Source organism: Thamnophis elegans, chromosome 11 (assembly GCF_009769535.1).
Source record: "Thamnophis elegans isolate rThaEle1 chromosome 11, rThaEle1.pri, whole genome shotgun sequence".
Lineage (NCBI taxonomy): Eukaryota > Metazoa > Chordata > Lepidosauria > Squamata > Colubridae > Thamnophis > Thamnophis elegans.
Window position 1 is genome coordinate 19,785,052 of NC_045551.1, and position 25,839 is coordinate 19,810,890.

The following is a 25,839-nucleotide window of genomic DNA, read 5'->3' on the forward strand; positions in this document are numbered from 1 at the left end:
CTCCTGTGTGTGCGCCGGGGTGGGCTGGGCCCAGTGGGAGCCGGTCCCTTGCTGTTTCCGGGGCAGCCCCTGGGGCAAATCTGGGCCCCTTGCAGGCCAGATGCGGCCTGAGGGTCTTGTGTTTGACATGTCTGGTCTAGAGATATATAAGTAATCTTAGCAAAGGCAGTTGCAATGCAGTAATTATATTAATGATAAACAGGTTAGGAAAAATCATTAAAATTCTTCAAAGATTATGGGAGCAAAATCTTAAGGGTACAATATACATATAAATTTTAAAAAATGGGAGAAGGGAAACAACCAGAAGAATTTAAACGTACTATGGTATAATCTCTAACATACAGGGGTAACCAAACTAAAATAAAAATATTGGTACTAGCCATTTGATCAAAGTACATTGTTTCCACCAACTACACACTACAAACTATTCCCACTGAAGATACTTCACAAAATTCCAGCATCTCAACCACCAAGGAATTTGTTTATTTATAGTTATAGAGCCAAGACATAGAATTCTTCAGAATTCTTCTTTTACCTATAACAGCCTAATTAAAACAGAAACAGAAAATTTGATGAAATCTGCTACCCACCTGGCCATCATATAAATGGCAGAAACCCCGAATTATCTTTTGTTTATACAGCTGATCTGCTTTCAGTTCCATACGCCGAATAGTCTGCATAGTCTTATAGTATTGGAGACCTTGTTCTCGAGTCAGTACAGCTGTGGTAGGAGGACTTTCTTCCAAGCGATGGAGGTCATATTTCTGCAAATAATAAAGACAAGTGGTCATGTTGTATTTTTAAATTATTTGCATATCTTCATACACTTAGCATCATAGGAGACAAGGTGGTGCAGTGGTTAGAGTGCAGTACTGCATAAAAACAGAGGAGCTCTGATCAACTATCACATCCACCATTTTGATAGTTTTGCTGTACTTTTGCCTGTGGACTTCCCCACTAAATGGAACCACGGGGAGAGAACCTGGAAGCTTCGCGGCAGAACAGCAGGGGAAATAGCGAGCTCCGAGGAATCTCACAAAAACCCCAGCCGGCGAATCGTCGTCGGAAGGCCCCTTGGACCAGAGCTGTCCTCAAGAAAGAGGCATTTTGTGACTGCAAGGAGCAAGGCAAGCTCCTTGGCAGGTCCAAAACAAAGCTCTCTAGACCAGCAGAGCGGGTGGCAGCCATCTTCAATTAAAGCTCTGAAGTCCGGGCATCTGGACCAAGTTTAGAGCAGGAGCAGTGATCGGACAGTGTGTGGAGACCAGGAAAAAGGCTGGCCAGATATTTACTTGTCAGTGACTCTCTTCACATGCCATCTCCTGCCATAATTACATATAGAAGATACTTGTTTTCATTTGGGTTTAGCAGCCACAATTATTTATAATTAATAAGAAACTCAGGCTCTGAGTTATGTATACTATACAGAAATAATCATCGCCCTGAACTGCACTTAGAAATCAGTAATCATGTGATGGCAAACCTATGGCAGGTCTCTGCTGCGCATGCGCATACTCTTGCAAGCGCACAGTCCCACCTTTCAGTTTGGGCATGTAAGCGTGCACAGTTTGGGCACTCGGTGGATAAAAGGTTCAACATCACTGCAATAATCAATGCAGCTCCTGTTACAGTAGTGTTATTAGTAGTAATTGAGGTAGGTGAATTTTGTAGCAGCTGAACCTATTTTCAAAAATAGCGCTAAGCAGATCAACTTGCAGATCAATTATGTAGGTGCAAAGTGACAATAGTTTGAGTAACCATCTTCAAAGTATCCTGATGCTGAAACTTGATAAAAATCTTCTAGTTGTGGTTTCAGCCTGCTCCTCCAGCAGTAGCTGTGAATCAGGAGGACCCTGAGAATGCAAGCCTGTTTTTGTAGGGGCTACACCACGCTGTCAAGAATCAAGGTTGGTATCACTCCCAATCTTGAAAATGGAATACACACAATCCTGGAACTATTACATAGCCATCTTCCCAAGGGATGGTAAATTCTGGGAGGGGTAGAAAGAGCAGCAGCAGTGAAATCATAGGGGTTTAGTGCACTTAATGCAAGGGGGGGGATTTTTTCTACTTAGAAAATAAGATTATTGACATATGACAGATTTATATAATGTGGATCAAGTGGCAAGGAGAAAAAAAACATCTTTAATGTTACCGTCTATGGTCACTTAATAAATTAGTCAATAGTACATTCTGAATGGGCCAAAGCAATTATTTATACAACACATTAATATATTTTATTACCAACAATAATAGAGATAGCCATTTACTTAAATGGCTGTAAAATACTGGATTACTTCACAACTCAGTTACACAATATAAATTATAGCAGCTAAATAGAACCATTAGGTTGATATACAATAAGCTTCTGAAGAGAAATTGCTGGAAATGATAAGCAGAACTAGGAGCAAAAATAGATTCACAGGTCTGCAAAAAAATTTTTTTCGAGAGCTGTTTTCTGCCGCCATCCCAGCCTGGCTTTTTCCACGAATTCCAACCTGAGTCTTTTGGCAGTGGCTGCTCTGGGCGCATGCTCTATGGTTGTGGGCCAGCTGCCTGCAGAGTGTACAACCATGGAGCATGCGCCCAGAGCGGCCACTGCTGAAAGAATCGGGTTCGAAGCTGTGGAAAAAGCCAGGCTGGGATGGTGGTGGCGGCGGCAGCAGAGGTGCCCTGGCTCCATAATGAAAGCTAGGCCATGCATCGTGAGGCTGGAAGGTAGGTGAGCGAGAGCAGAACAGCCGCTCATGCAACCCCCCTCTCCAGCCATGCAAAGCGCCATTCACTGGCATTTGAAAGACACCAAGCTGCGGGAGCCGGGTGGCGACGAACAGGCGCTCACACGGCTTGGAGAGACCCCTAGGTCAGTGAATGGTGCTGTGCTTGGCTGCAAAGGGGGTTTGCCTGGTGGCTGCTTGTGAGCGTGGTTGCTTCATGGCTGTTGTGTTGTGCTGCTGTGACAGTGTAACACAGCCATTCGCCCATGAGGCTGTGCCCGGCTCTTTGGGAGCCCGCTCGCAAGAGAACAGCCGCCCGGCAACCCCCCTCTTCAGCTGGGCACAGTGCTGCTCACCAACTTAGTGGTATCCCGAAGGTGCCAAGCAACGCGATCACCTTTGCCTCCCCCCAGGTTCCCACGCCTCGGCACCTTCGGGATACTGCTAAGTTGGTGAGCAGTGCTGTGCCCAGCTGAAGGGGGGGTTGCCGGGCGGCTGCTCTCTTGCGAGCGGGCTCCAAAAGAGCGGCGCTCTGCCTGGCCAGAGGTGGGGTTTGTCCAGGGGGCTTATATGCAGGGGGGGTATATTTTTGCCCACCAGAAAAATGTGGCATGGCTGTATTATGAGGACATGTCACATTTTCAGGGAAACACGGTACAATATCGGGTCGCTTATTAAGAAGCAGGCATCGTTAGGGTACTTTACACAAGACAGGCTTCCCATGGCTCCCACATTCCCAATTTATGGCCATTATACTCTCTCCTCATATCTGCAGTATAATTGTAAGATCAATATTTCACACCAGCTCATAAAAAGTTTTAACATAATTTATAAAGCATGCTGAATGATCACAGTGTGGCTTAGAATCAGCAAATATGTCTTTCATTTAAAGAAAATTAAATAATAAAATAAAATGAGTGGTAATTAAATTGCATGTTAAAAATTTGTTATTTTGTACTTTTTCTGTAAGTGTATTTCAATCCAAGAAATGATGTTCTCCATTTTATACTTTAAAATATATCATGTAATATCATGTAGTATCTTGTAATCTTATTTCAATATAAAGGAGTTTGATTATACGTCCAAATGATTCTTAATACATAGCACAAAATTTTAAAAATGTATTAGTTTTAGTCTAGTATTAGCTTTCTAAAATTTCTAACATAATAAATCTCCTTACCTTAATTTCAAATGTAGCCTCGTTTGCAAAATCTGCATAATTACGAGAAGTGACAACCACACGGGCAACCTTTCAATAAAAAAGAGAGGCAAAAAACAGATATACAAATGGATGTTAAATTACAATAATTTTTAAAAAAATATTCCTATATGCTTCAAGATGATTTCAACTTACATCTAACAATTTTAAACTTCTAAAGATTATAATGGATATTTTATAAGCAGTATTTCAGTCTATATTTATTATTGATTCATTCCATTTTGATGCTTGATTCCAATTAACTAAAATTGGAACTAAAAGTAAACAATATAAAAATAAGAAAATATGAAAGTGAAAATAATCCAAAAATTAATTATAAGATATGAACAAAAGAAAATATCTCTAATTCAGGGGTGAACTGTGGAATTTTTGGTGCTTTCTGAACTTGTGTAAGACTGATGATGATACATAGCTGCCTAATAAAACGTCTGCAAGTAAACAATCAAGCTCATAGAATACTAAGAACTTATTATAATTAACAATATATTTTGCAGGAAATATATTGAATAAACACATTTGTATTTTCTATTTTGAAAGATTTGTAAAAAAGCAATGCAATCAGAATCAAGTTAAATAATGCAGGTAAGAAAAAAGAACACTTAAGAGGAAACTACATGCCTTAAACATTCTCTAGCAGGAGTGTCGAACTTGCGGGCCACGGGCTGGATGCGTAATGCGCAAGCCATGCTCACCCTAGCTCCGTGAGGGCAAAAAGGTATGTAATGTGACATCAACATGACATAGTCTATCACCTGTCCAGTTATGATTATTTCGCAAAATGTATGTGCGATCGATTATTACTACTTCTGTTCATGCAGAATTTGCTACAGCAGCAAAATGCCACAGAATATATGATTTAGAGAACACAAAAAGAAACATAATACTATAATAGGAAAATACAGGCAATGATAAAGTTTTTAGCAATGCTTATATTACTTAGATTTTCTAACATTTCCAGAAAAAGATATTTTCATATTTCATGTATTCCAAAATCTGTTTTCTGAACTGTGCAAAAATCAACAGAATTGTCTATTGACAGAAATGCTGAAGCCCCTAACTTTGGTCTAGCATAAGGTGACCAGATATCCCACTTTTGGCGGGACAGTCACGATTTTTAATAATTTGTCCCGCGTCCCGGGGCGTTTTTAAAAAGTTCCGATTTTTGTAGAAAGGGTGCCCCGCCCCTTTTTTGGCTCCACCACGTGGCTTCCTTTTGCAAACATTTTCACTTATTTTTCCAGGTCTATTTTTGTCTAAAGACTAGTGGCTGTGTGCCAGGAGGGTGGCCTGCAAGGCTGGAGGCTGCGCGGTGGCTGCGCGCTGCCGAGCACTAGCAGGAGTCGCGGGGCGAGCTGGCCTCGCGGCCTCGCACGGAGCTTGCCTCGCCGCCCGATGGACACTGCCCGGCTGCTTTCCCTCCACCCTCACCTTTTTCCTCCCCTTCCTCCTCACTGCAATCATGATGCCTGACACGCCTTCCTTTCCTCTGTGTTCGGCCCTTTCGTGCAGAGCCGCAAGATTATGAGCAATGTGGGGTTGCTATGCTAAGGGCGCCCGGTCCCAACTGGGAACTGCTGCTGCTGCCACCGCAGGGACCCAATCCCTGCAGCAGTGGCTGGCTCTGCTCCCGGGCGCGGACCCCTGCTGTGTCCAGCGCATCTTCATCAGCAAGCGGGTTGCCCGCCCGTGCCTAGCTGCATTGCACACACGCGTGGGCATTCAAGGAATCCGGCGGTTTTTTTAAAAAAAAAAATCCCGATCAACCCGATCGCTCCGACTCTTCCCGCCTAGATGCCTGCCACCCAGGAGCCGCCCGAAGCCTTCCAGCCCACCCGGGGCGAGTCAGCCGCAGTGCAGCCAGTGGTGGGCAGGAAGGCTTCAGGTGGCTCCTGGGTGGCGGGCATCCGGGCGGGAAGAGCCGGCAAGGGGATGGCGGTGGCATCTTCGGTGGCAGAGCAGAGGCGCAGGAGTGACAGCAGCTGGGCAGCCTCCATCGGGCAGATGGAGATTAGAAGCGGGGCGGCTGCTGGGGCTTTGGCTGCTTCTAGCCAATGTTCCCTCTAATTTTTTTTCAGTGTGAGCAGAAAAGTATAGTGTTTGAGCGGCATATTTTCATGCCTGAGCACCTGAATTTTTTTCACAGATGTCACCTAAGACAACAACGAAATCAGTATTATTTGAAACTCAAAGTTATATTTATTCAAGGTACCTGCTTAATTAAAAGTGTTATATAATATCAGTATCACTTAACAACGGTCCTGCTTAGCAACCAAAATGTTGGCTCAGAAAGTCTGGCATTTGAAGCACGCAAGTCTTAAAGCTGTTGTTACAAGATCCTTGCACCCATAACCCTTTAGAAAAAAAATCCCAGGGGTCTTCAAACCTGACAGCTTTACGATTTGTGGACTTCAACTCCCAGAATTCCTCCTCCAGTCATGTTGTGGCAACATCATCTGCGTGGATCTGCTCCATCTTCGGGTTTTTTCATAGGGGGCAGGGCTGCCGCTGAAGATGCCAATGAGCCCCTGCTGCCGCCACTAGAATAACTACTGCCACCGCCGCCTCCTCCTCCTCCTCCAACATCACCAACACATTTTCTGCCCAGCGCTGCAGCCGAGGTGAAGCAGCCAAAGCTCCCGCAGGCGCCCCCACCTATGGCAGCGGTGGCGGTGCCTCCCCCTCCCCTCGTAGCATCTCAGCTGGGCTCTGGGTTACCCCTGCCACTGCCTCCACCGTGCTTTTGAGAAGCCATGAGGTCTTTTTTTCCTGCTCCCGCCCTCTCTGCTGCCTTCCTACTAGCTCCCGTGGCCTCATGGCTCCTCAAAAGCACGGTGGAGGAGGAAGGGGGAGGGATAAAGCGGGGGCCAGCTCAGGTGCTCTGCGTGGAGGGAGAGGCACCACTGCCACGGGCGGGGGTGCTGACGGGAGCTTTGGCGGCTTCACCTCAGCTGTGTTGGGCCGCAAATCCGGAAGTGCTGTTGGAGGAGGAGGAGGCGGCAGCAGATATTCCCCTTCTGCCTGTGACAGAAATCACTGCGCGCACTTAGAAACGGCTGCGTGGTGTTTTCTTGCCACATGCGCAGCCGCGCAGCTGCGCACCTTAGAAGGAACAGTGCTCCTAGCTCCCGCACCACTTGTTGGCTGCCCTTCGCTGCCCTTGCATTGAAGACGGCCGGAATGCAGGCGTTTGCAGAGGATCTGGAACCTTTAAAAAAATGAGGGATTGGGCGGGATTTTTTTTTAAAAAAAACACCTGATTCCTTGAATGCCCACGCGTGTGCGCAACACAGCTAGGCGGGGGGAGCTCCGGGTCGTGCACACTCTGGATGACCCGGCTATGGAGGGGCAGTGGCAGCGAGCCGGGCGGGCAACCCGCTTGCTGATGAAGATGCGCTGGACGCGGCAGGGGCCCGCAGCCGGGAACAGAGCCAGCCACTGCTGCAGGGATCGGGTGCTGCTGGGTCCCTGTGGCGGCAGCAGCAGCAGCAGCAGCAGCAGTTCCCAGTTGGGACCGGGCACCCTTAGCGTAGCAACCCCGCATTGCTCCTAAACTTGAGGCTCCGCGCAAAAGGGCCAAACGCGGAGGAAAGGAAGGCGTGTTGGGCATCCAGATCGCAGCGAGGAGGAGGAGGAAGGGGAGGAAAAAGGTGAGGGTGGAGGGAAGCAGGCAGAAGCAGACGCAGCAGCATCAGCAACAACCATGCTGCCCAGGGTGGGCGTGTTCAGCACCAGCCTGACTGCCCGGGTCATCATCCCGCTTCTAAAGGACGAGGGCTTCACGGTCAAGGCACTCTGGGGCCGCACTCAGGAAGAGGCAGAAGAACTAGCCAAGGAGATGAGTGTCTCCTTCTACACCAGCTGGATAGACGAGGTCCTGCTGCACCAGGATGTGGATTTGGTCTGCATCAACCTGCCGCCTCCCCTCACCAGGCAGATAGTGGTGAAAATTCTGGGTGAGTCTCCACAGAGAGCTTGGCGGGCAGCTGGCTGGACTTCCAAGAGGTGGGGGGAGGAGGAGGCTGTGGAAACGGCAGCGCCTTGAAATGGAAAAAGGCCTGCTGCGCGGGCATTCAAGGAATCCGGCATTTTTTTTTAAAAAAAAAATCCACGATCAACCCGATTGCTCCGGCTCTTCCCGCCCAGATGCCCGCCGCCCAGGAGCTGCCCGAAGCCTTCCAAGAGGTGTGGGGGAGAAGGAGGCCGTGGAAGAAGCGGCAGCGCCTTGAAATGGAAAAAGGCCTGCTTCCCCCCCCCCCCACTGGTCAATGGTGTCCCACTTTACCAATTTTAAAATCTGGTCACTTTAGTCTAGCATGATAATTATGATAGAAGTAACTTTACTAAACTGAATGTCTTAAAATTAGAAGAGCTACCAAGATTTCAATTTTCTATCCAGGAATAAATGGACCAATAACATAACTAACAAATCAGAATGGAATTTATTTTCTTGCACAACAAATTATGGCTTGTTATGAACATTCATACAATTAAAATACTGGTCTTACCTCACTAACACCTCCCTAAAGCAGTAGAATTGGGAAAAACAAAAATAGAAAGTAATATTAGCTTCCACCATACAAATGTGGGGGAAATGATTCCTTACAAATATATATTTTAGTACAATTTTATTTAGCCAAGTGACACCTATTTATTCAGCAGAATTCTTTTTTATGCAACAGTAAAACTTCCTTTAAAAAGTTTTGCATTATAATATTTCAGCATAATGAAAAATAGATGCTATTATTTTTAATGTACCACTCAAAATACTCTGTAGCAATTATCCCTATTTGTACACCAATCTTCATACACACAATCCAAGTTAAAAAGATCTTCCTGCTGATTTTTGTGAAGCAGACAGATTATCTGGATCTCTCTAAATCAGGGTTCAGGCCTGGGCTTGGGATGAAGATTCATTAGTTGCTCTTGTGTCATTTGATGGGACCTGAAAGGTGATGAAGGCATAAAGGAATCAGGCACTGTTTTGCACTGGACTGTCTGCAGGATTGAGAATTTTGTAGATTCCACTCCTTCTAATTTGTTCATTGCAGAAACGAGAGATTGAGGGCTCAGGCCTGTCTCTCATTTTATGTACTTTCTACTTGGCAGAAGTAACCTGTAGATTTAGGATTATCAATATATACAACTCTATATAACTTTTTTATTGTTATAAACCACCTAGAGTAGTCCCACAACAGAATAGGCAGCAAATCAATCAATCAAACAATCAAAAATACAGGTATTGATACAGAAAACCTGTGCTTCAATTGAAGTTCCATCTATTTTTCTCAAGAATGGGGGGAAATGATCGTTGTTGTTTTACATCTAGTGTTAAACCATAATTTTCCTTACTTAACTGCTATTGGTATCATGGCTCAGTGTGTTGTATGAACTTGTAAATTGTGGTTTATTCAAAAAACCAGAGGTGGATTCCTACCGGTTCAGCCGAATAGATATTAAAAATCTGGCATACCTTTCCGAACTGGTAGTAATGGCAGCCTGCCATGCCCCCAAACCAGTTCTCCCAGCAGCGCGATAGGCGCTGCCATCTTGGTTTTGCTTCTGCGCATGCGCAGAGCAATTTTTATTGCACTGGTTGGCCACGCCAGTCCGCTCCGACGCTCGCCCTGCCTCACCTTTGCCATGTGGATCCACAGAACTGCCTCTTCCTGGCTCCTGCCTATACACAAGTAAGCAGCACTCACGCTAGCCTAGCTTTTTAAAGCCTTTTTTCCCTGCTGGTTTGCCTGAACAGGCAGGGAAAAAGGCTTTAAAAAGTAAATTGGAGTCTCCAAACTAAGCATGGTTGGCTATGGAATTCTGGGAGTTGAAGTCCACAAGTCTTAATGCTGCAAACTTTGGAGACCCCTGCTTCAAATTGAAAAGCTGCTGATAAGGAGGTTTTTAATTGCAGAAGCAATGTGACATTCAGTAGTTTGTTTCTGGGTCAGCTGAACAACAAACTGGATAAAAGGAAGGATTCTTATATGGTTCTATGTTTTTGAAGTTTTGGGGTTTGTGCAATATGGGCTTTGTGTTTCTAAAAGGATTTGGATGATTCCCATTGTGGTTAAATGACTTTCTTCCTGTGTCAGATCTTGAGCGTGGGGCTGCTTACTCTGATTCTATTACTCTGTTTTGTTAGCTGCCAAATCTTGCCACAGGAAAATTTCAAAATATACTGTCTTGAATAGGTTTTATATGGATCTGTTTGCCTGCTTGTGTGAATGGAGCCAAACTTTCTATAGGCTCATTATCTCTATCTGACAGGAATGTGGAGTGAGCCTCAGGCACATTTCTTTGTTAGCAGCTTGATTTTTCCTTGCTTTTCTGGGAGCCTCTTCTTATGAGTAATATTTTATTTGGGGGGGGGTTGCTTCTCACAGAGGGGAGGAAGGAAGGAAGGAAGGAAGAAAGAAAGAAAGAAAGAAAGAAAGAAAGAAAACAGCACAGCTAGAAGGCTACTTGGATGTCATCCCCCTGCTGCAGCAAAAAAACTTACATTGTCTGGATTATTTTGGTGCCTCTAGCAGAGAGGAAAATTGCCAGAAAGGAGAAGGAATTTATTAGGACAAGGCTGCCATGCAGAAGAAGGCAGAAATAATCCTTGTCTTATGACTACAATTGAGCCCAAAATTTTGGTTGCTAAGCAAGAGCGTTGTTAAGTGAGCTTCACCACATTTTATTCAATTCATGACATCTCCTGGTGAATGACGTCAAGTTGGCTATGCCCATCCACTCACATGACCAACCAACTATGCCCACCCAGTCACATGGCCGTGGAGCCACACCCACCCAGTCACATGACCAAGCCACGCCCACCATCACATGATCCACAAGCCACCCCCACCCCCATAGAACCAGCAGTAAAAAAATGTGAAACCCAGCCCTGCAACAAGCCATAAAATCATGATTTAGTACAGTATGGTATTAAAACCTAAATACAAAAAAGACCATTGAGATTTATTATGGGCAATAATTTCTTTAAGACCCCTAAATCTTGGATTTTTAAACAGGATTTTTACTGGAATTCTGCAAATTCACTGCCAAAGAATTCAAAAAGTAAAATTGAGAATTTTTGTTCTAATTTGCTAGGTACTATAAATAAACACTTTTTTTAAAATTAGCTCATTGATATAAATTTCAGAACAAAATAAAGGAATGTGGTTTAAAAAGATTAATTTATGATAAGAGCATCCTGGATCATGAGATCTAAACCTAAGTAGCTTACAATTTGTGTTGCATGGTAAGCTACATATTGTAAATTGATCTAAAGTGATCTGAAATGAAAATATAACGCAATAACAATCTGGCACAGATTTATCCCTATATTAAAAGCTAGGCTTGAAATAGCATGCAGGTAATATGACTTTCCCCTGCAGCATTTGATAGCTTATGACCGCCCAATAATAAACTTTCCTTAATACTGTTAAATCACACATTGGAAAATGTCTCCTTCAATAAAGCCTGACCAAGTGCTTACTCTTTATGGACATGTTGTAGGCTGAACACTAAGTATTCAGAGACACAAGAATTCAAAAAGTAGAACTGAAAAATCCTGTTCTAGCTGTTTACTTGTTTACAAAACACACTCATAATTAACTAAGCAATGGTTACTCAAATGTCTGGGTTTACACAAGATACTGAAATCTAAATGAAGTGTTCATAAAGTGTTCACACGATCTTGTAAATCTAAATATTTGCCTAATTTGTTGCATGATCCAATCTGAGGCAGTCACTGGGACCAGAAATTTAATCTTCCAAGCTTTTAGACTCCTGCTGGAGTCCGTCCTCAGAAAACTCCTCTCTCCAGAATGTGTGTGACAGAGAAGCTATACAACACATTCTGGAGAGATATTCCTGAGGATAGACTCCAGCACGAGTGCAAAAGCTTTGGAAGACTAAACCTCTAGTCCTGATGACCGACTCAGTTTGGATCCTGCAACATGATCCTAAGACACGTATATTTACCTTCATTCACCTAATTTGTGATTCAATTCTAGTCTGCAAAAAGCCAGATGAGGATATGGCAGCAAAGATTCAGAAGTCTAATTCTAATGAATATGGGTTGCCTGAATATTTCTATGTACACTGTGTGCATTAGGCAAATTGTATTTTGGAGGATAAATTTTATTATTGAACAACTATAGTGCTCTCAGTCAATTCAAAATGTTAATAAACCTCACAACTGAATATTTAAGAAAATAAAAGTGAGGTTTTGTCTTTCTTAGAATATCTGTGTGCACAATTATTGGGCAACTATTAGTGTGCAGAATTATGCAACTAAATAAAAAATGAAAATTTGCCCATTTCACTTGTTTATTTGCATTTGTTAAACTGAGAATAATAAACAAACAACTCAAAATGTACAAATAAACATTTCTGAAATTTAAAAGAAAAATCAGTGACCAATATAGCTACCCTTCTTTTCAATAACAGTCATAAGTCTTCCATTCATGGAGTCTGTCAGTTTCTTGATCTATTGATGATCACCTTTTTGTGCAGCAGCAACCTCCCCAGACACTGTTCAGAGAGGTGTACTGTTTTCCTTCACCATAAATGTCCCATTTAAGAAGGGCCCACAAGTTCTCAATAGGGTTTAGGTCAGGTGAGGAAGGGGGCTGTGTCATTATTCTTTCATCTTTAAGGCCTTTACTTAAGTGGAGTACTTGATGTTGCGATGGAGCATTTGTCCTGCATAAAAATTATGGTCTTCTTGAAAGACGCTGACTTTTTCCTGTACCTGTTACAGAAAGTGTCTTCTAAAAACTGGCAGTAGGTTTGGGAGTTGATTTTGAGTCCATCTTCAACTTGAAAAGGTCCAACTAGCTCATTTGTAATAATACCAACCCATATCAGTACGCCACCTCCACCTTGCCGTCGCCTGAGTCGAAGTGGGGTTCTGTGCCCGTTACCACAGGTGCCACCTGTCCATCCATCTCATCCATCAAGAGTCACTTCATCTCGACAAGAAGTTATCCAGCTAGACAGACGTGGGGGTTGTGGGCTCTTAAGAGTCTCACATGAACCGTGTCTGACAAACCATCTCCTTTGGATCAGAACCCCCACTGGAGGTGGGGGCAAAGAAGGGCAGCGTCTCATCAGACCCAGAGGGAAGAAACAGGTCCCTCGTAAGTCAGAGATTTGCCTATGAATCGGAGTTGGGGCAGTAGCCTTCAACATGGCTGACAAGATGCTGGCTTTTTGTCAAAGCAAATGGAACAGGAGGGGAGTGGAAGAGATGAAAGACCGGGTAAGAAAATTTATCTAACCTACAGTCATAAATCAAATCTGGAAAAGGCAAAGAAATTTTGAGAACATAAATAATATTGATAGTCAGATTGGGACTTTTTCAAAAAGAAAAAAGGAAAAATGGAAGGTTGAAACGCCAGCCCACTCAAAGTTTTTATTTGAAACAATTTCAGACAGAAAGGAGAAAGCAGAGAAATGACAAACCCACTCAAATATAAACTCTAAACTTGGTTTTGGTTTTGGATTTGGATTTATTCTGTTTGAAGTCTTTCCAACTAAAATATCTTAACTCCAAAAAAAAAGCATTTCTTCTTACTGATAACTAATAACCTAACTTTGACTGTACGGGAAGTTTTAATTAACCAACTGCCATAAATCAGAATTTGGAAAAGTAGGAGGCAAACAAAAATACCCGAATGTGGCGGATCGCAAATCTGCTTCAAGTGATATATTGTGAGTAGCTATAAGCAACCGGACCTGGTAAGGGAAAGAATAATAACAGAATAATAATGGAATCAAAAACTGGGAAATATGAAGGTTTTTTTGCTTTGTTTTGTTGCTTTTTTCTTCTTCTCTTTTTTCGCTCGGCAAAAGATTAAGATGGCCCCAGCTTCTCTTCCGGTTTGAATTTAAAGTGGACCAGAATCTCAAAATAAGATTTGTATAACAACTGCAATTTTGGAACTGGACATTAAGGAAGAACAAAAGATTAAGATGGCCCCCACTGTTTCTCCCCACAGAAACTGGAGCAGATAAATTTAAAGTGGAAAAGAACGCTGAAATAAGAATTGCATAACTGTATAATTAACTGTAACTTTGGAACTGGACATCATGGAAAACTGGCAATTTGAAGAACTATGTGAAATTATAAAAAATTATAAAAAAGAGCCAAGGTGGCGCAGTGGTTAAATGCAGCACTGCAGGCTACTGCTAGATCAGCAGGTCAGCGGTTCAAATCTCACCGGCTCAGGGTTGACTCAGCCTTCCATCCTTCCGAGGTGGGTAAAATGAGGACCCAGATTGTTGGGGGCAATATGCTGACTCTCTGTAAACCGCTTAGAGAGGCCTGAAAGGCCTATGAAGCGGTATGTAAGTCTACTGCTATTGCTAAAAAAAAAATGTATAAATCATTAATATCAAGCCTAATTAGAATTCTGAATTCAGAGAAGCAGATAGCTAAAGAAGAATTCAAAGAAGAATGGAGGCGAGACATTGAAGGGGTAGAAATGGAGGGAAATAAAAAGCAGACAAAAAACTCCCTTGGTCCTGGCAGTGGTGTAGGGAAAATTGTGAAAAGGGGAGGTGTCCCAACAAAAGGGGGGGGGAGCAGACAAAAGTGGTTTTGGAGGTTGTTAGTGGCATAAGGAAAATTGAAGTAGGAGATTATGCCCCAACAAAGAGAAATATAAAATATTCTTTTGATGGTGACCTGGGGAAAATTGAAAAGAGTGGATGTGTCAAAATGAAGAAAAGGGAGAAGACAGGAACAGAGAAGTGGGACAAAAGACTTACTAGGAAAAAAACCAGACAACCAGAAACTATCATATGGGAAAATATAAAGTTAGTATAAGGGCTTTATCCCTAAATATGATAATAAAATGGAGTTGCTAACTGGTTGAATATGATAATGGAAAGATAGCTAAATAAAAGTTAATGTATATGGAATATGGATAAATATGAAACTGATATGGGGAGCTTGTAAAGCAGAGGTTTGTGAGCCACCTTTTTAACATGATAATTGAGTTTCAAATTGATTGAATATGACAATAGACGGACAACTAAGCATAGGTCAAAATATATGAAACATGGACATATGTAGAACTTTTAAGATGATGAACAAACTGAGATGTTTACCGCTTGTTACTTTATAATACATTAAGGGAATTGTAACGAACATTGAACAGCGAAGATTGCCATCTAGAAGACAATTAATGGTAATCTAATCCAAGGTATGGAAAAATGGAGAGGGAACATGAAATATACCTACAATGGAAAACTATTGTGATAAAAAGATAGAACCACAAATTGGGGGCATGTAAAGATGTATAATTATATAAAGATGATGATGAGAATAGTTGGGAATTGTAACCAGGTCTACATCTCGACCAAAATTAGGTTGGGAGGGGGGTTAAAAGCACAATGACTATATATGTATACTTTTCTGTTATATTGAGTTTTTTTACTAAAAAGGAGGAGAAAAACAAATATGTATATTGAAAAGGAATTATAAATATCATCAACATTGCTCAGAGGCTGAAATACACCAAGTAAATGAGACAAAGAGTGGGAAGTAGAGGAGAACAGTAAGGGAAGAAGAGAGGGACAGGAGACAGGGTAAGGTGGGAGGGGAAGAGGAGGAGGAAATGAGGAGTGGTAAGGGAAGGGAGAAGGAGAGAGGAAGGGGAAGTTGAGAAGGGAAGGATGACAGAGGGAAGAAAGGAGAGGGAGGGGGAGGAGAGAGGGAGAAGAAAGTGATGGATAAAGTACAAATATGGTATATGGAGAGCAGAAGAGCCAATAATTGGTTTTGGGGAGTTGTTGGTAAAATGAATTGATGTAAACATTTAATAATATAATATGATGTTGGTTATGTAATAGTATACATGTGATTATATGTTATGAAAATGAAAAAATAAAAAAACTCTAATTAAAAAAGTCACTTCATCTCATCAGTCCATAAAATCTTTGAAAAATCTGTCATCAGATATTTCTTGGCCCAGTCTTGCCATTTCAACTTATGTGTCTTCTTCAGTGGTGGTCGGGTTTCAGCCTTCCTTATTTTGGCCATGTCTGTGAGCACTGGACACCTTGTACTTCTGGGCTCTCCAGGTAAGTTGCAGTTCTGGAATATGACAGCGCTGGAAGATAACAGGTTCCTAGTAGCTTCACATTTGATTCTTCTCAAAATCTTTGGCAGTTAATGTGCGTCTTTTTTTCTCAACACATTTCATGCAACTCTGCTGACTATTTGCAACAAAATGTTTGATGGTTCTGTGATCACGACCCAATATCTTAGCAATTTCAAGAGTGCTGCATCCCTCTGATTTTTTACAATATTTGACTTTTCAGAGTAAGTTAAATCTCTTTTTTGGCCCATTTTGCCAAAGAAGCTGCCAAATAATTATGCACACCTTGACATAGGGTGTTGATCTCCTTAAGCCATACCCTCCCTCATTATACAAATATACCTTATATACTTATAAGGTATCCACTTATCCACTAAGCATTCAAGTTTATACAGCTTGGAGGTGGGAAAATATGCATAAAATATAGTCAAAATATTTACTTGGCTAATAATTGTGCTGTGTACGTCTGGTGTCCTACCATGCAAATGGAGCGGGAATGAACCTAGTAAGGTTAGAAACTCTTGTTCCTGATTTGCATTCACATACTGTATTAAGGCGATTGCTTAGTCTATTAAATAAGTCAGTCAGAATAATCATTCTCTACCTGGGGCCATATGGCCCCCTTGCGATGTTTCAAGTAGGTCACAAGTGAAAAATATGTAAGAGGGGGACCCATCATAGAAAAGGGGATCACAGAAAAGCAAAGTGTATTATGCTGCAAACACTGTCTTTATTGTAAATAAAAACATATATTCTATTTACAATCTAAGTGTATAAATATGAGGGGCAAATGACATGGGTTTTGTAATTTTTTAACTAGCATAGTTACTATGTATTTTGATTTGATTTTGATTTGATTTATTTTCTCTTTTAAAATGATGTTCAGGTTTATTAGCTTTTAACATTCTTAAACTGCTAAACCACCTGGAGACTAGCTCGGGATCAGAAAAAGTTTTTAATACAAATCAGGGTCTGGTTTATCTCTTTTGTGAACTCCAAACAACCTTTTTCCTTACAAAGATGCCCCTTCTGACATCAGACCTCATTTTAATCAATCATTTTAATGTGTGATATTATGGAATGCAAATTAGGTAACATGTAAGTGATTTCCTATGCAAAGAGGAGGTTACTTTTATTCTGCCCAATCTTGCATTTTCTTTTTTGCATTAACTATAAAAATGAGTGAAACATGGGACTCTGGGTTCTCTCTTCCTTTTTCATAGAGAGATCCCACTTTATCAGGGTACCCTAAAAAACTGCTTTTAAATGATCTTCCAACTCAGTTGCTTATTGGGAAGGTAAACTGAGGCAGAACCTAAGGTCAGATCTGGCTTTCAGTGGCAAGCTTTTTCATCAGTAATGGGACCTGGAAAGGGGGGGGGGGGAACAGAAGAAAAGTTACAAGTGGGCACTGGTGAAAACAGGCTGAGAAACATGCAATGTTTCTTAATTTTGACAATTTTAGATGTGTGGATTACTAGTCCCAAAATTGCGCAGCTAGGGGAAACCTGCTGACTGAAGAATTCTGGGAGTTGAAGTCCACTCATCTTAAAGTTGCCAAGGTTAAGAAACACTTGGAACATGAAGTACAAGAAGGAATAATCTATGGGATTTTTTAAAAAAAATCTTGTAACGTCCACATCGAAACTGCCCACACCAAACCAATCGCGGTCCCAGCCGGGCCTTGCTTTTCTTCTCTTTTCTTATGAAAGCCAATAGGCAAAGTGTCCCAGCCCGCTTGGGTGGCGACAGGATGCAACCAAATCTAGAGCTGGTGCCGACAGTGGCAGGAGAACGGAGACGCTTTGCGCGCGCTTATGCATGGCACCCACCCAGGACCGTGTGAATCCAGGGAGCTCCAGCCACAGGCAACCTGGTGCCTGCGAGCGGTGGCCATTGCCGACGCTTCCTCCCCCCGAGATACTTACCGGCCTTGAGACGGCCGTACCTTGCAGCAGGCGGGAGAGGGCGGCCAGCATCTTGCGCATGGAGTGTACCGGGTCCCCGCCGGCCGCAGGCGTCTGGAGCAAGGCCGGAGACCGAGTCTCCTTCAGGATACGGCGTATTGCCCTTCTTCGCAGCTGCCGGGCAGACGAGCCCTTTGCCCAGAGTGACAGCCGAGTGGCTCTCGCCTGCCCCCCTGCGGATCCCGAGAGCCGACCGTCGCCCTCCCCGGCGTGGTTGCCGTGCTTGCCTTCGACACGAGGGGGCAACAGTGCGAATGTGGAACGCTTCCCTTTTCTCCGTGTTTAAATGTGGAAAGGAAAGCGCCGCTTCTGCCGATGTTTCCGAATCGGATCGCACGATTCCTGCCTTGTGCTTCTGGTATTTCTCGTATTTCCACGCAGCTAACGAGTAACCAGAAGCCGTATTGTTCCTGGCTTCGGGGAGACGAGGATAAACGTCCTTTTTGCACCGTTGTAGGATGTAGATACACTAACCATGTGGTTATTTAGATGTTATCTAGTTTGGTTGCTTTTTAAAGAAAGGAAGGTAGGAAAAGTTAAATAGTAAAAGAACTATGCGTTTCTTTCTCCATATGGGTTTGGAGTTTTCACATAAAAAATGCCACTTGGAATATCTTGTCTAGATAGCGAAGCCACCACTTAAGATCCAATGTTTGTTTTGCTATTTAAATAATTTCTATGATATTTCTAATAAAAATACTACCAGGATAAATTGCAGTACTGTTAGGTTTGCACAGCTCAGAATCTGAATTAATCCAATGAAACTCTGAATGTGAGGCTACTGATATTCAGCTTTATTAGTGATCAAGAGTAAAGCAGAGCAGGCAGAGAGAGAGAAAGAAAGGCCTGCACTAACTAAAACATTTTTTCTTTTTATAGTTTACATATAGTCCATGCAATAGGGCTCACAAGGAAAGAAAAGGAATTCACATTTTTCCAGAGTTGGTTGTTATCTCACATTAGGTTGTTACAGCAGACAGAATTCACATTTTAACGTTATAAGGTTACTTAGCAAGGCAATTAGCCTGGAGGATCTTTGTGGGTGGTGCATTAGATTACAACAGAGCTTCAGATCAGCAGGAATAACAAAAGCTGAGTTAGGTTACACTCTGTGTATGCTCTTAATTCTTTCAGAACAATAGCATGCAAGAAGAGCAATAGAATAAGCTATGCAGCAATTTGTGTCAAAGCTGACTCACTTTCATCATTGCCTGCATCAACTTCCAGCTTGCATTTTGCCAAACAGAAGAAGGAGGGAGCTTGGTAAATTCCTAGGGAGGAGCGTGGGCTAAGGCAGTGTTTGTCAACCTTGTCAACTTGAAGATGTCTGGACTTCAACTCCCAGAATTCCCCAGCCAGCGAATGCGAATTCTGGGAGTTGAAGTCCAGACATCTTCAAGTTGACAAGGTTGACAAACACTGGGCTAAGGAATGCATGAGAGTCTTCTGCCACCAGAGAGGAGATATTCACCAATGACAAGTTCTCAGAGTTACCAGCTGGTGCAGACTGTTGTCACAAAACAAAAGTTCTGACTGTCAACTTGTAAAACGCAAAAGTTCATAGCCTGCTGCAGTACCTCATTGGTGGATGTGATTTATGACAGTAGTGTTCCAATATCTCAGGGGTTGCCACAAAGAAGAAGAGTCAAACTATTCTCCAAGGCACCTGAGGGCAGAACAAGAAGCAATGGGTGGAAACTAATAAGGAGAGAAGCAACTTAGAACTGAGGAGAAATTTCCTGACAGTTAGAACAATTAATCAGTGGAACAGAAGTTGCCTCCAGAAGTTGTGAATGCCTCAACACTGGAAGTCTTTAAGAAGATGCTGGATAGCCATTTGTCTGAAACGGTAAAGGGTTTTCTGCCTAGGCATGGGGTTGGACTAGAAGACCTCCAAGGTCCCTTCCAACTCTGTTATTGTATCGTATTGTACTGTATTCTATTGTATTGTAAAGGTTAAAATATATGGAATATGGATAAATATGAAACTGATATATGGAGATTGTAAAGCAGGTTTGTGATTCACTTTTATACATTATAATTAAACTGAGTTGCTAATTGATTGAATATGACAATAGAAGGACAATTAAGCATAGGTTAAAATATATGAAACGGACATATATAGAACTTTTAAGATGATGAACAAAGTGAGTTGTGTACCGCTTGTTATTCTATATAGTAGATTAAGGGAATTGTAATGAGCATTGAACAGTAAGGATTGCCATTTATAGACAATTAAGAGTAATTAATCCAAGATATGGAAAAATGGAGAGGGAATATGAAATATACTTACAATGGGAAACTATTGAGATTTAAAGACAGAATCACTAATTGGGTGCATGTAAGGATGTATCATAGCTGGGAATTGTAACCATGTCTACATCTCAGCCAAAATTAGGCTGGGGGAGGGAGGGTTAAAAGCACAATGACTATATATGTATACTTTTTTGTTCTATTTTTTAAAAAAGGAAGAAGATATATGTTAAAATTAAATATGTATATTGAAAAGGAATTATAAATACCATCAACATAAAATGGCACTTGCTCAGGAGCTCAAATACACCAAGTAAATGAGATGAAGAGTGTGAAGTAGAGGAGAGGGGTAAGGGAAGAAGAAAGGGATAGGAGAGAGGGCAGGGGGGAGAGGAGGAGAGAAAGGAGTGGAAAGGGGAGACAGGAGAAGGAGAGTGGAAGGGGAAGTAGAGAAGAGAAGGATGACAGGGAAGAAAGGAGGTAGGGAGGGAGTGGAGAGAGGGAGAAGATTATGGTGTATGGAGATCAGAAGAGCCAATAATTGTTTTTGGGAGTTGATGGTAAACATTTAATAATACAGTATGATGTTGGTTATGTAATAGTATGCATGTGATTATATGTTATGAAAATGAAAAAAACTTTATATACAAAATAATTCCTGATCATATCTTTCAGATGACCACACAATAAACCAGACTGAGAACTGCACCAATTAAAACTGTAACCAAAACCGTCAAGATTTGGGAAAGAAAACGACTCTAAAAACCATTAGCATTGCATTTCTCTGAATGTACCATATCCCTTTACATCAACTTTATGTAAGTTGATTTCTGATGCATTTAACTCATGGAAAGACATTTTGTTACTACTTCCAGCAATATTAATCTGCATTTCTTACTTTTATTTAAAATGAACAGATTTCAAATTATATAAACCCCATTGAAATCGCCTATATGCAGACAAACACAAACCCCACCGATTCTCTCCCTCCTTCCCTCCCTCCTTCTCTCTCTCTCTCTCTCTCTCTCTCTCTCTCTCTCTCACACACACACACACACACACACACATACACACACACAAATCTGCTTTGAAAGGTAAATATTTATAAAGGAAACGTTACGGATGCTTCTAATTCCCAAGGGAGCCGCAATGGTGGTGCCTCGATCAGCGCCTGCTCGTCCTCCTCTCTACCTTGGGTCCCACATCCAGCCTGTGACAGTGGGATGTGCTGCTTCTGGGCCAGCCTGGCTGGCAGGAGGGTGATCAGGCAGCCCTCGGAGAGCTCCACACTGGAGCGCTGTGTGCCTGACCAGGCACTTTCTCTCAGGTCTCCCACCTGGAGCCTCACAGAAGCTGAGAGGTGGGCCTGAAAGGTGGCTGAGTTTTGCCATGTTCCCCCCACATTGTCATCCTTGCCTTCACACCTTATCAGATGAACGGACAGCCAGGAAGCTAGGCACTCCCACACTCCACCCTGACCGGGCGGGCAGGTGAAGAAGGGCCGGATGGCAGAGGGTGATGTGACAGGTGAGGCCCAGCAGCTGTGGATAGTCTGGGTAGGGGGCAAGATGCAGGCTGGGGAGGGGCAAGCTCAACAGAAGCTCAGCCCTGGCTCACTTTCCTCTCTGCCACTAGCTGGAGGAGAAGGGCAGACGGGGATCAGGGGTTGTGGCCAGCCGGGAAAGCTGAACTGCTACCCAGCCCAGAGCAAGGCCCAAAAGGGAGCTACACCTCACTGTCCAACCCCCCTCCGAGGCAGCCCTTCAACGTAACGCAGCGGGCCTGGAGCTGGTCTTCCTCCACCTTTGGCCTTACTTCAAGTCTGGTGAGGAGTGGCTGGGAGGGAAGGGAAGGGGGCAGTGGTGGGATCAGCCAATTCACCGAACTGCAGAAAATTTAGCTATTGGTTCATGTGAAGTGGCTGAATCCCACTACTGGTTTTACCTAATCTAAGTTACATGGACATAGATAATAATGTTAACCCTCTTACTGCTTTTGGATAGCTTGTATCTATCATCTGCTTGCTTGCTTGCCTGCCTGCCTGCCTGCCTGCCTGCCTGCCTGCCTGCCTGCCTGCCTGCCTGCCTGCCTGCCTGCATCCATCCATCCATCCATCCATCCATCCATCCATCCATCCATCTATCTATCTATCTATCTGAAAAATGAAGCTACTATATAGTTATAATAAATCAGCATAAGCATGTTTAACCTAAAGCATAAAGACTCATAAATACAATGGTAGCAAAAAGTTTCCTTTATTTCCACTGTTCTGTCCTCGCTAAATCCACCTATCCCCCAATAAAACAGACAATGTGCATACCGTATTTTTCAGAGTATAAGACGCACCCTTCCCCCCCAAAAAAGGCTGAAAATCTGGGTGCATCTTATACACTGAATACATATTTTTTGCCTCCCGAAACCCTTTCTCCTTCACCAAAATGACCGTGCATAGCTTGTAGGAGGCTTTCAAAGAGCTCCTGGGGACTGGGGAGGGCAGAAATGAGCAAAACAATTTGCTCAATTTTGGCCCCCCCAGCCCCCAAGAGCACTCTATAAACTTCCTAAAGGCTATCCATGCCCTTTAAAAAAACCAGGTCTGTTTTCACAAAAAAACGGGCCATTTTTGGGATGTTTGCAGAGTGTAAAACCTTTTTAAAAATTGCTTCTTCAAAACCTTGGTGCATCTTATACTTTGGTGTGTCTTATACTCCAAAAAATAGGATAGATCTGGATGCTTTATTAAAGGAACAGGATGAGTGAAACTGGGAAAAATAGAAATACATTCAATAAAAACCCAAATACAAAATAAGCAGTGTTGAGTTGCTGGTGAGCATAACAATCAACAAATAGAGATAAATCTAAATCTCACCAGCAATGCTGTGTGTATGGGATGTGGATTTTGTTCTCGGATGAATGTGTGCCATCGATTAAGCTGGATTCTTCCAATGCATCTCTTTCTTCCAAATGATAATGTGACTGCAGTATCTGATGAGGCTTCCGGACCAACTTCCAAGCAATTCAGATTGGTATTTGGCCCCAGCCACTTGATGGGGCCAGAGGATAACAGTTTATACACAAATTATATGATATGACATCCACAATGAATTAGTAAATAAAAAAGATACATGTTTTCTGTTGCTGTTCTTTTTGCTCTTATTCACTGTAGTTACACAAAGAAATTAAATGTAGGAAAAGCTTGTGCTAGTATAAAAGATAAATTAATAAGATATTGTATGATATTTGTCCTGAAATATAACTTTGAATAATTCTAGATACTAGACATGTATAAAAGATAGAATTCCAGATTTGGAAGGAGCCAATGGTATAAATGTGGTGAATGGGGTGGCAACCACCATGGAGCCTGAAGAAACAAGGGCCACTGTACCTGATCCCACAGAAAGGGTGACCTTATCTTGCCTGTAATAACCTTGATGACCACCAGTTGGCACAAAAAAGTAGCAATTTTCTATATCTTATTGCAACTGAGTCTGATCATTGTATGTGTCTGATGGTTCTTTGGAAAAAGGAGCAATAACAGAAGAGTGGTGCTCAAGAAAGGAGTCTGAATGGTCAAAAAGTGGCAACTCCAAATCTCATCCAACAATGCTCTGTCCTGCACATTGGTAAAAAAAATCAGAATACCAAATACAAGCTAGGTGGATATAATAGAAAACCTTCACTCTGTCAAGGACCTTGGAGTACTCATATCAAATGATTTAAGTGCTAGAGCTCACTGTAAAAGTATCGCCAAAAAGACATTAAGAGTTGTTATCCTAATCTTACAAAGCTTCTCCTCTGGTAATATCATATTGCTAACTAGAGCATCCAAAACCTTTGCCAGACCAATTCTTGAATACAGCTCATCTATCTAGAATCCTCACTGTATATTGGACATTAAGACAATTGAGCAAGTCCATAAGTATTTCATGAGAAGAGTACTACACTCCTCACAACAGAATACCCTACACCACCAAAACTTTAACTTTAAAATGTCTACTATTGACCTCACCCCATTCCTAAGAGGTCTGTAAGGGGCATGCATAAGCGCACCATCGTGACTACTGTCCCTGTCCTATTGTCCCCATTTATTTGTACCCATTTCATTCATACTCCTGTTTATTCTTATATCTATTACCTTGTAAATGATTGACAAAATAAATAAATAAAAAAAGAAAAGAAAAGAGGCATTGGAGCTAATATCAACATTTCCTCCTCTCTACTGCTATATAGAGTCCACCACAGCAGCATCTTATACAGGACACAGAATCCTTAGATGCCCGGGCAGCTTTCTTGGCAATCACTGTGGGTTGCTCTCTTCTTCAGTTTTCCTTTTTCTTCCTTCCTTGAAAAAAAACAAGGGAAGAGGCACAAGCCTCTTTGTCACCCAGCATATTTCTGGGTGTCACCCAGCATACCCACCCTGCTAGGTGACAAACACTGCACTGCCCCTAGATAGCTGCAGAGATGGAAGAACTCTAAAACTATTATTGTTGAGTGCTCCCCTGGGTTTTTTCTGGTATAGTGTTTCTCCTCCATTTCTCCCACCCAAATATAATTGCTGCATGGGGGAACTTGAGTCCTCTCATCATTGGCAGGGTTGTGTGGTGCAGAATGTGTTGCTTAACCCCATGGAAGGCTATAAGAAATCTATTCCAAAAGTTTGTACCATTAAACCCACTCCCCTGTGCCAAGCAGGAATGTTAAACAAAGTAATCTCAAAGAAATAATCCTTTCCTTGTTTCGGTATCATATAAAGATCATGTCCATCAGGGTGGGACGGATGAGGGAACATAGAAGCAATTTGTCAATGTCCAGCTGTTAATGAATTGAGAATTCCCAAAAGCTTTGGGAGTGGCATGAGTTCTGAACAATCATAAATATTCATCTCTTCTATTCAGCTTACTAATGGTTTTCTTTTGTTTGTGCTAAAAATTTAGAAAACAACCTGCTTTTTCTTAAACATTCTGGAAAACAGATGTTGAGAATTTCTCCTCAATATAGTCACTCTCTTGTCTGAAAGCATGTCAACCCTGGAACACTAAACTGGGCTTCAATTGTTTCTTATGGATATATAGGAGAAGACCTGGCAGAGACAGGGGGAGGGGTAAAATGAGGGATCACTTTAGAAATAAACTATATCCAATCCTGCTTTGACTGCTATTGAACTTTATCTAGCTCAAACCAGCTGCTGATTGTTAGTTGAGAAGATTACTCTGGATCAGCTTTTAGCAATAAATCACTTAAATTGAACTTTCCATGTGGATCTGGGTTTGGTTTTTTTTTTTTTTTGGCACCTCACAGGATGCTAAGATAGAAAATATTCATTTTTTTAAACTATAATTTGCTTGAGCATGAGAGAAAATTTTGGCGGAATGTAAAAGAACAGAGGCCGTAAACTGGTATGAAACTATATTTTAGAAGTAAAGGATTATTAATGAATATACTGATTAAAATGTTTACTGTAGTCAGAAAATTACCCAATTTATTAATATGTAAGGTCCTGCCTCTCCCTCTTGTTCAAGAAAGCATGGACTCTTGAATCTTTAGCATTTCAAAAGGAAACTTTTATTGAAAGAAAGTGAATGCAA

General features: G+C 42.2%; 1 protein-coding gene across 2 annotated transcripts in view; it reads right to left on the reverse strand.

Moving 5' to 3' along the window:
• Positions 1-18,150, reverse strand: part of PDHA1 (pyruvate dehydrogenase E1 subunit alpha 1) — a 38,618-nt gene extending 20,468 nt beyond the window's left edge. Inside the window, exons 1-4 of one of the 2 annotated variants that reach the window (XM_032226198.1) lie at positions 17,960-18,150; positions 8,442-8,456; positions 3,898-3,966; positions 591-764 (exon numbers count right to left, since the gene is read on the reverse strand). In XM_032226198.1, the coding sequence (XP_032082089.1) occupies positions 591-764; positions 3,898-3,966; positions 8,442-8,456; positions 17,960-18,019 (318 nt within the window). In that variant the 5' untranslated portion in view covers positions 18,020-18,150. The remainder of the gene's footprint in view (positions 1-590; positions 765-3,897; positions 3,967-8,441; positions 8,457-17,959) is intronic. The other variant, XM_032226199.1, reaches the window with a different exon arrangement.
• Positions 18,151-25,839: the final 7,689 nt, after the last annotated feature.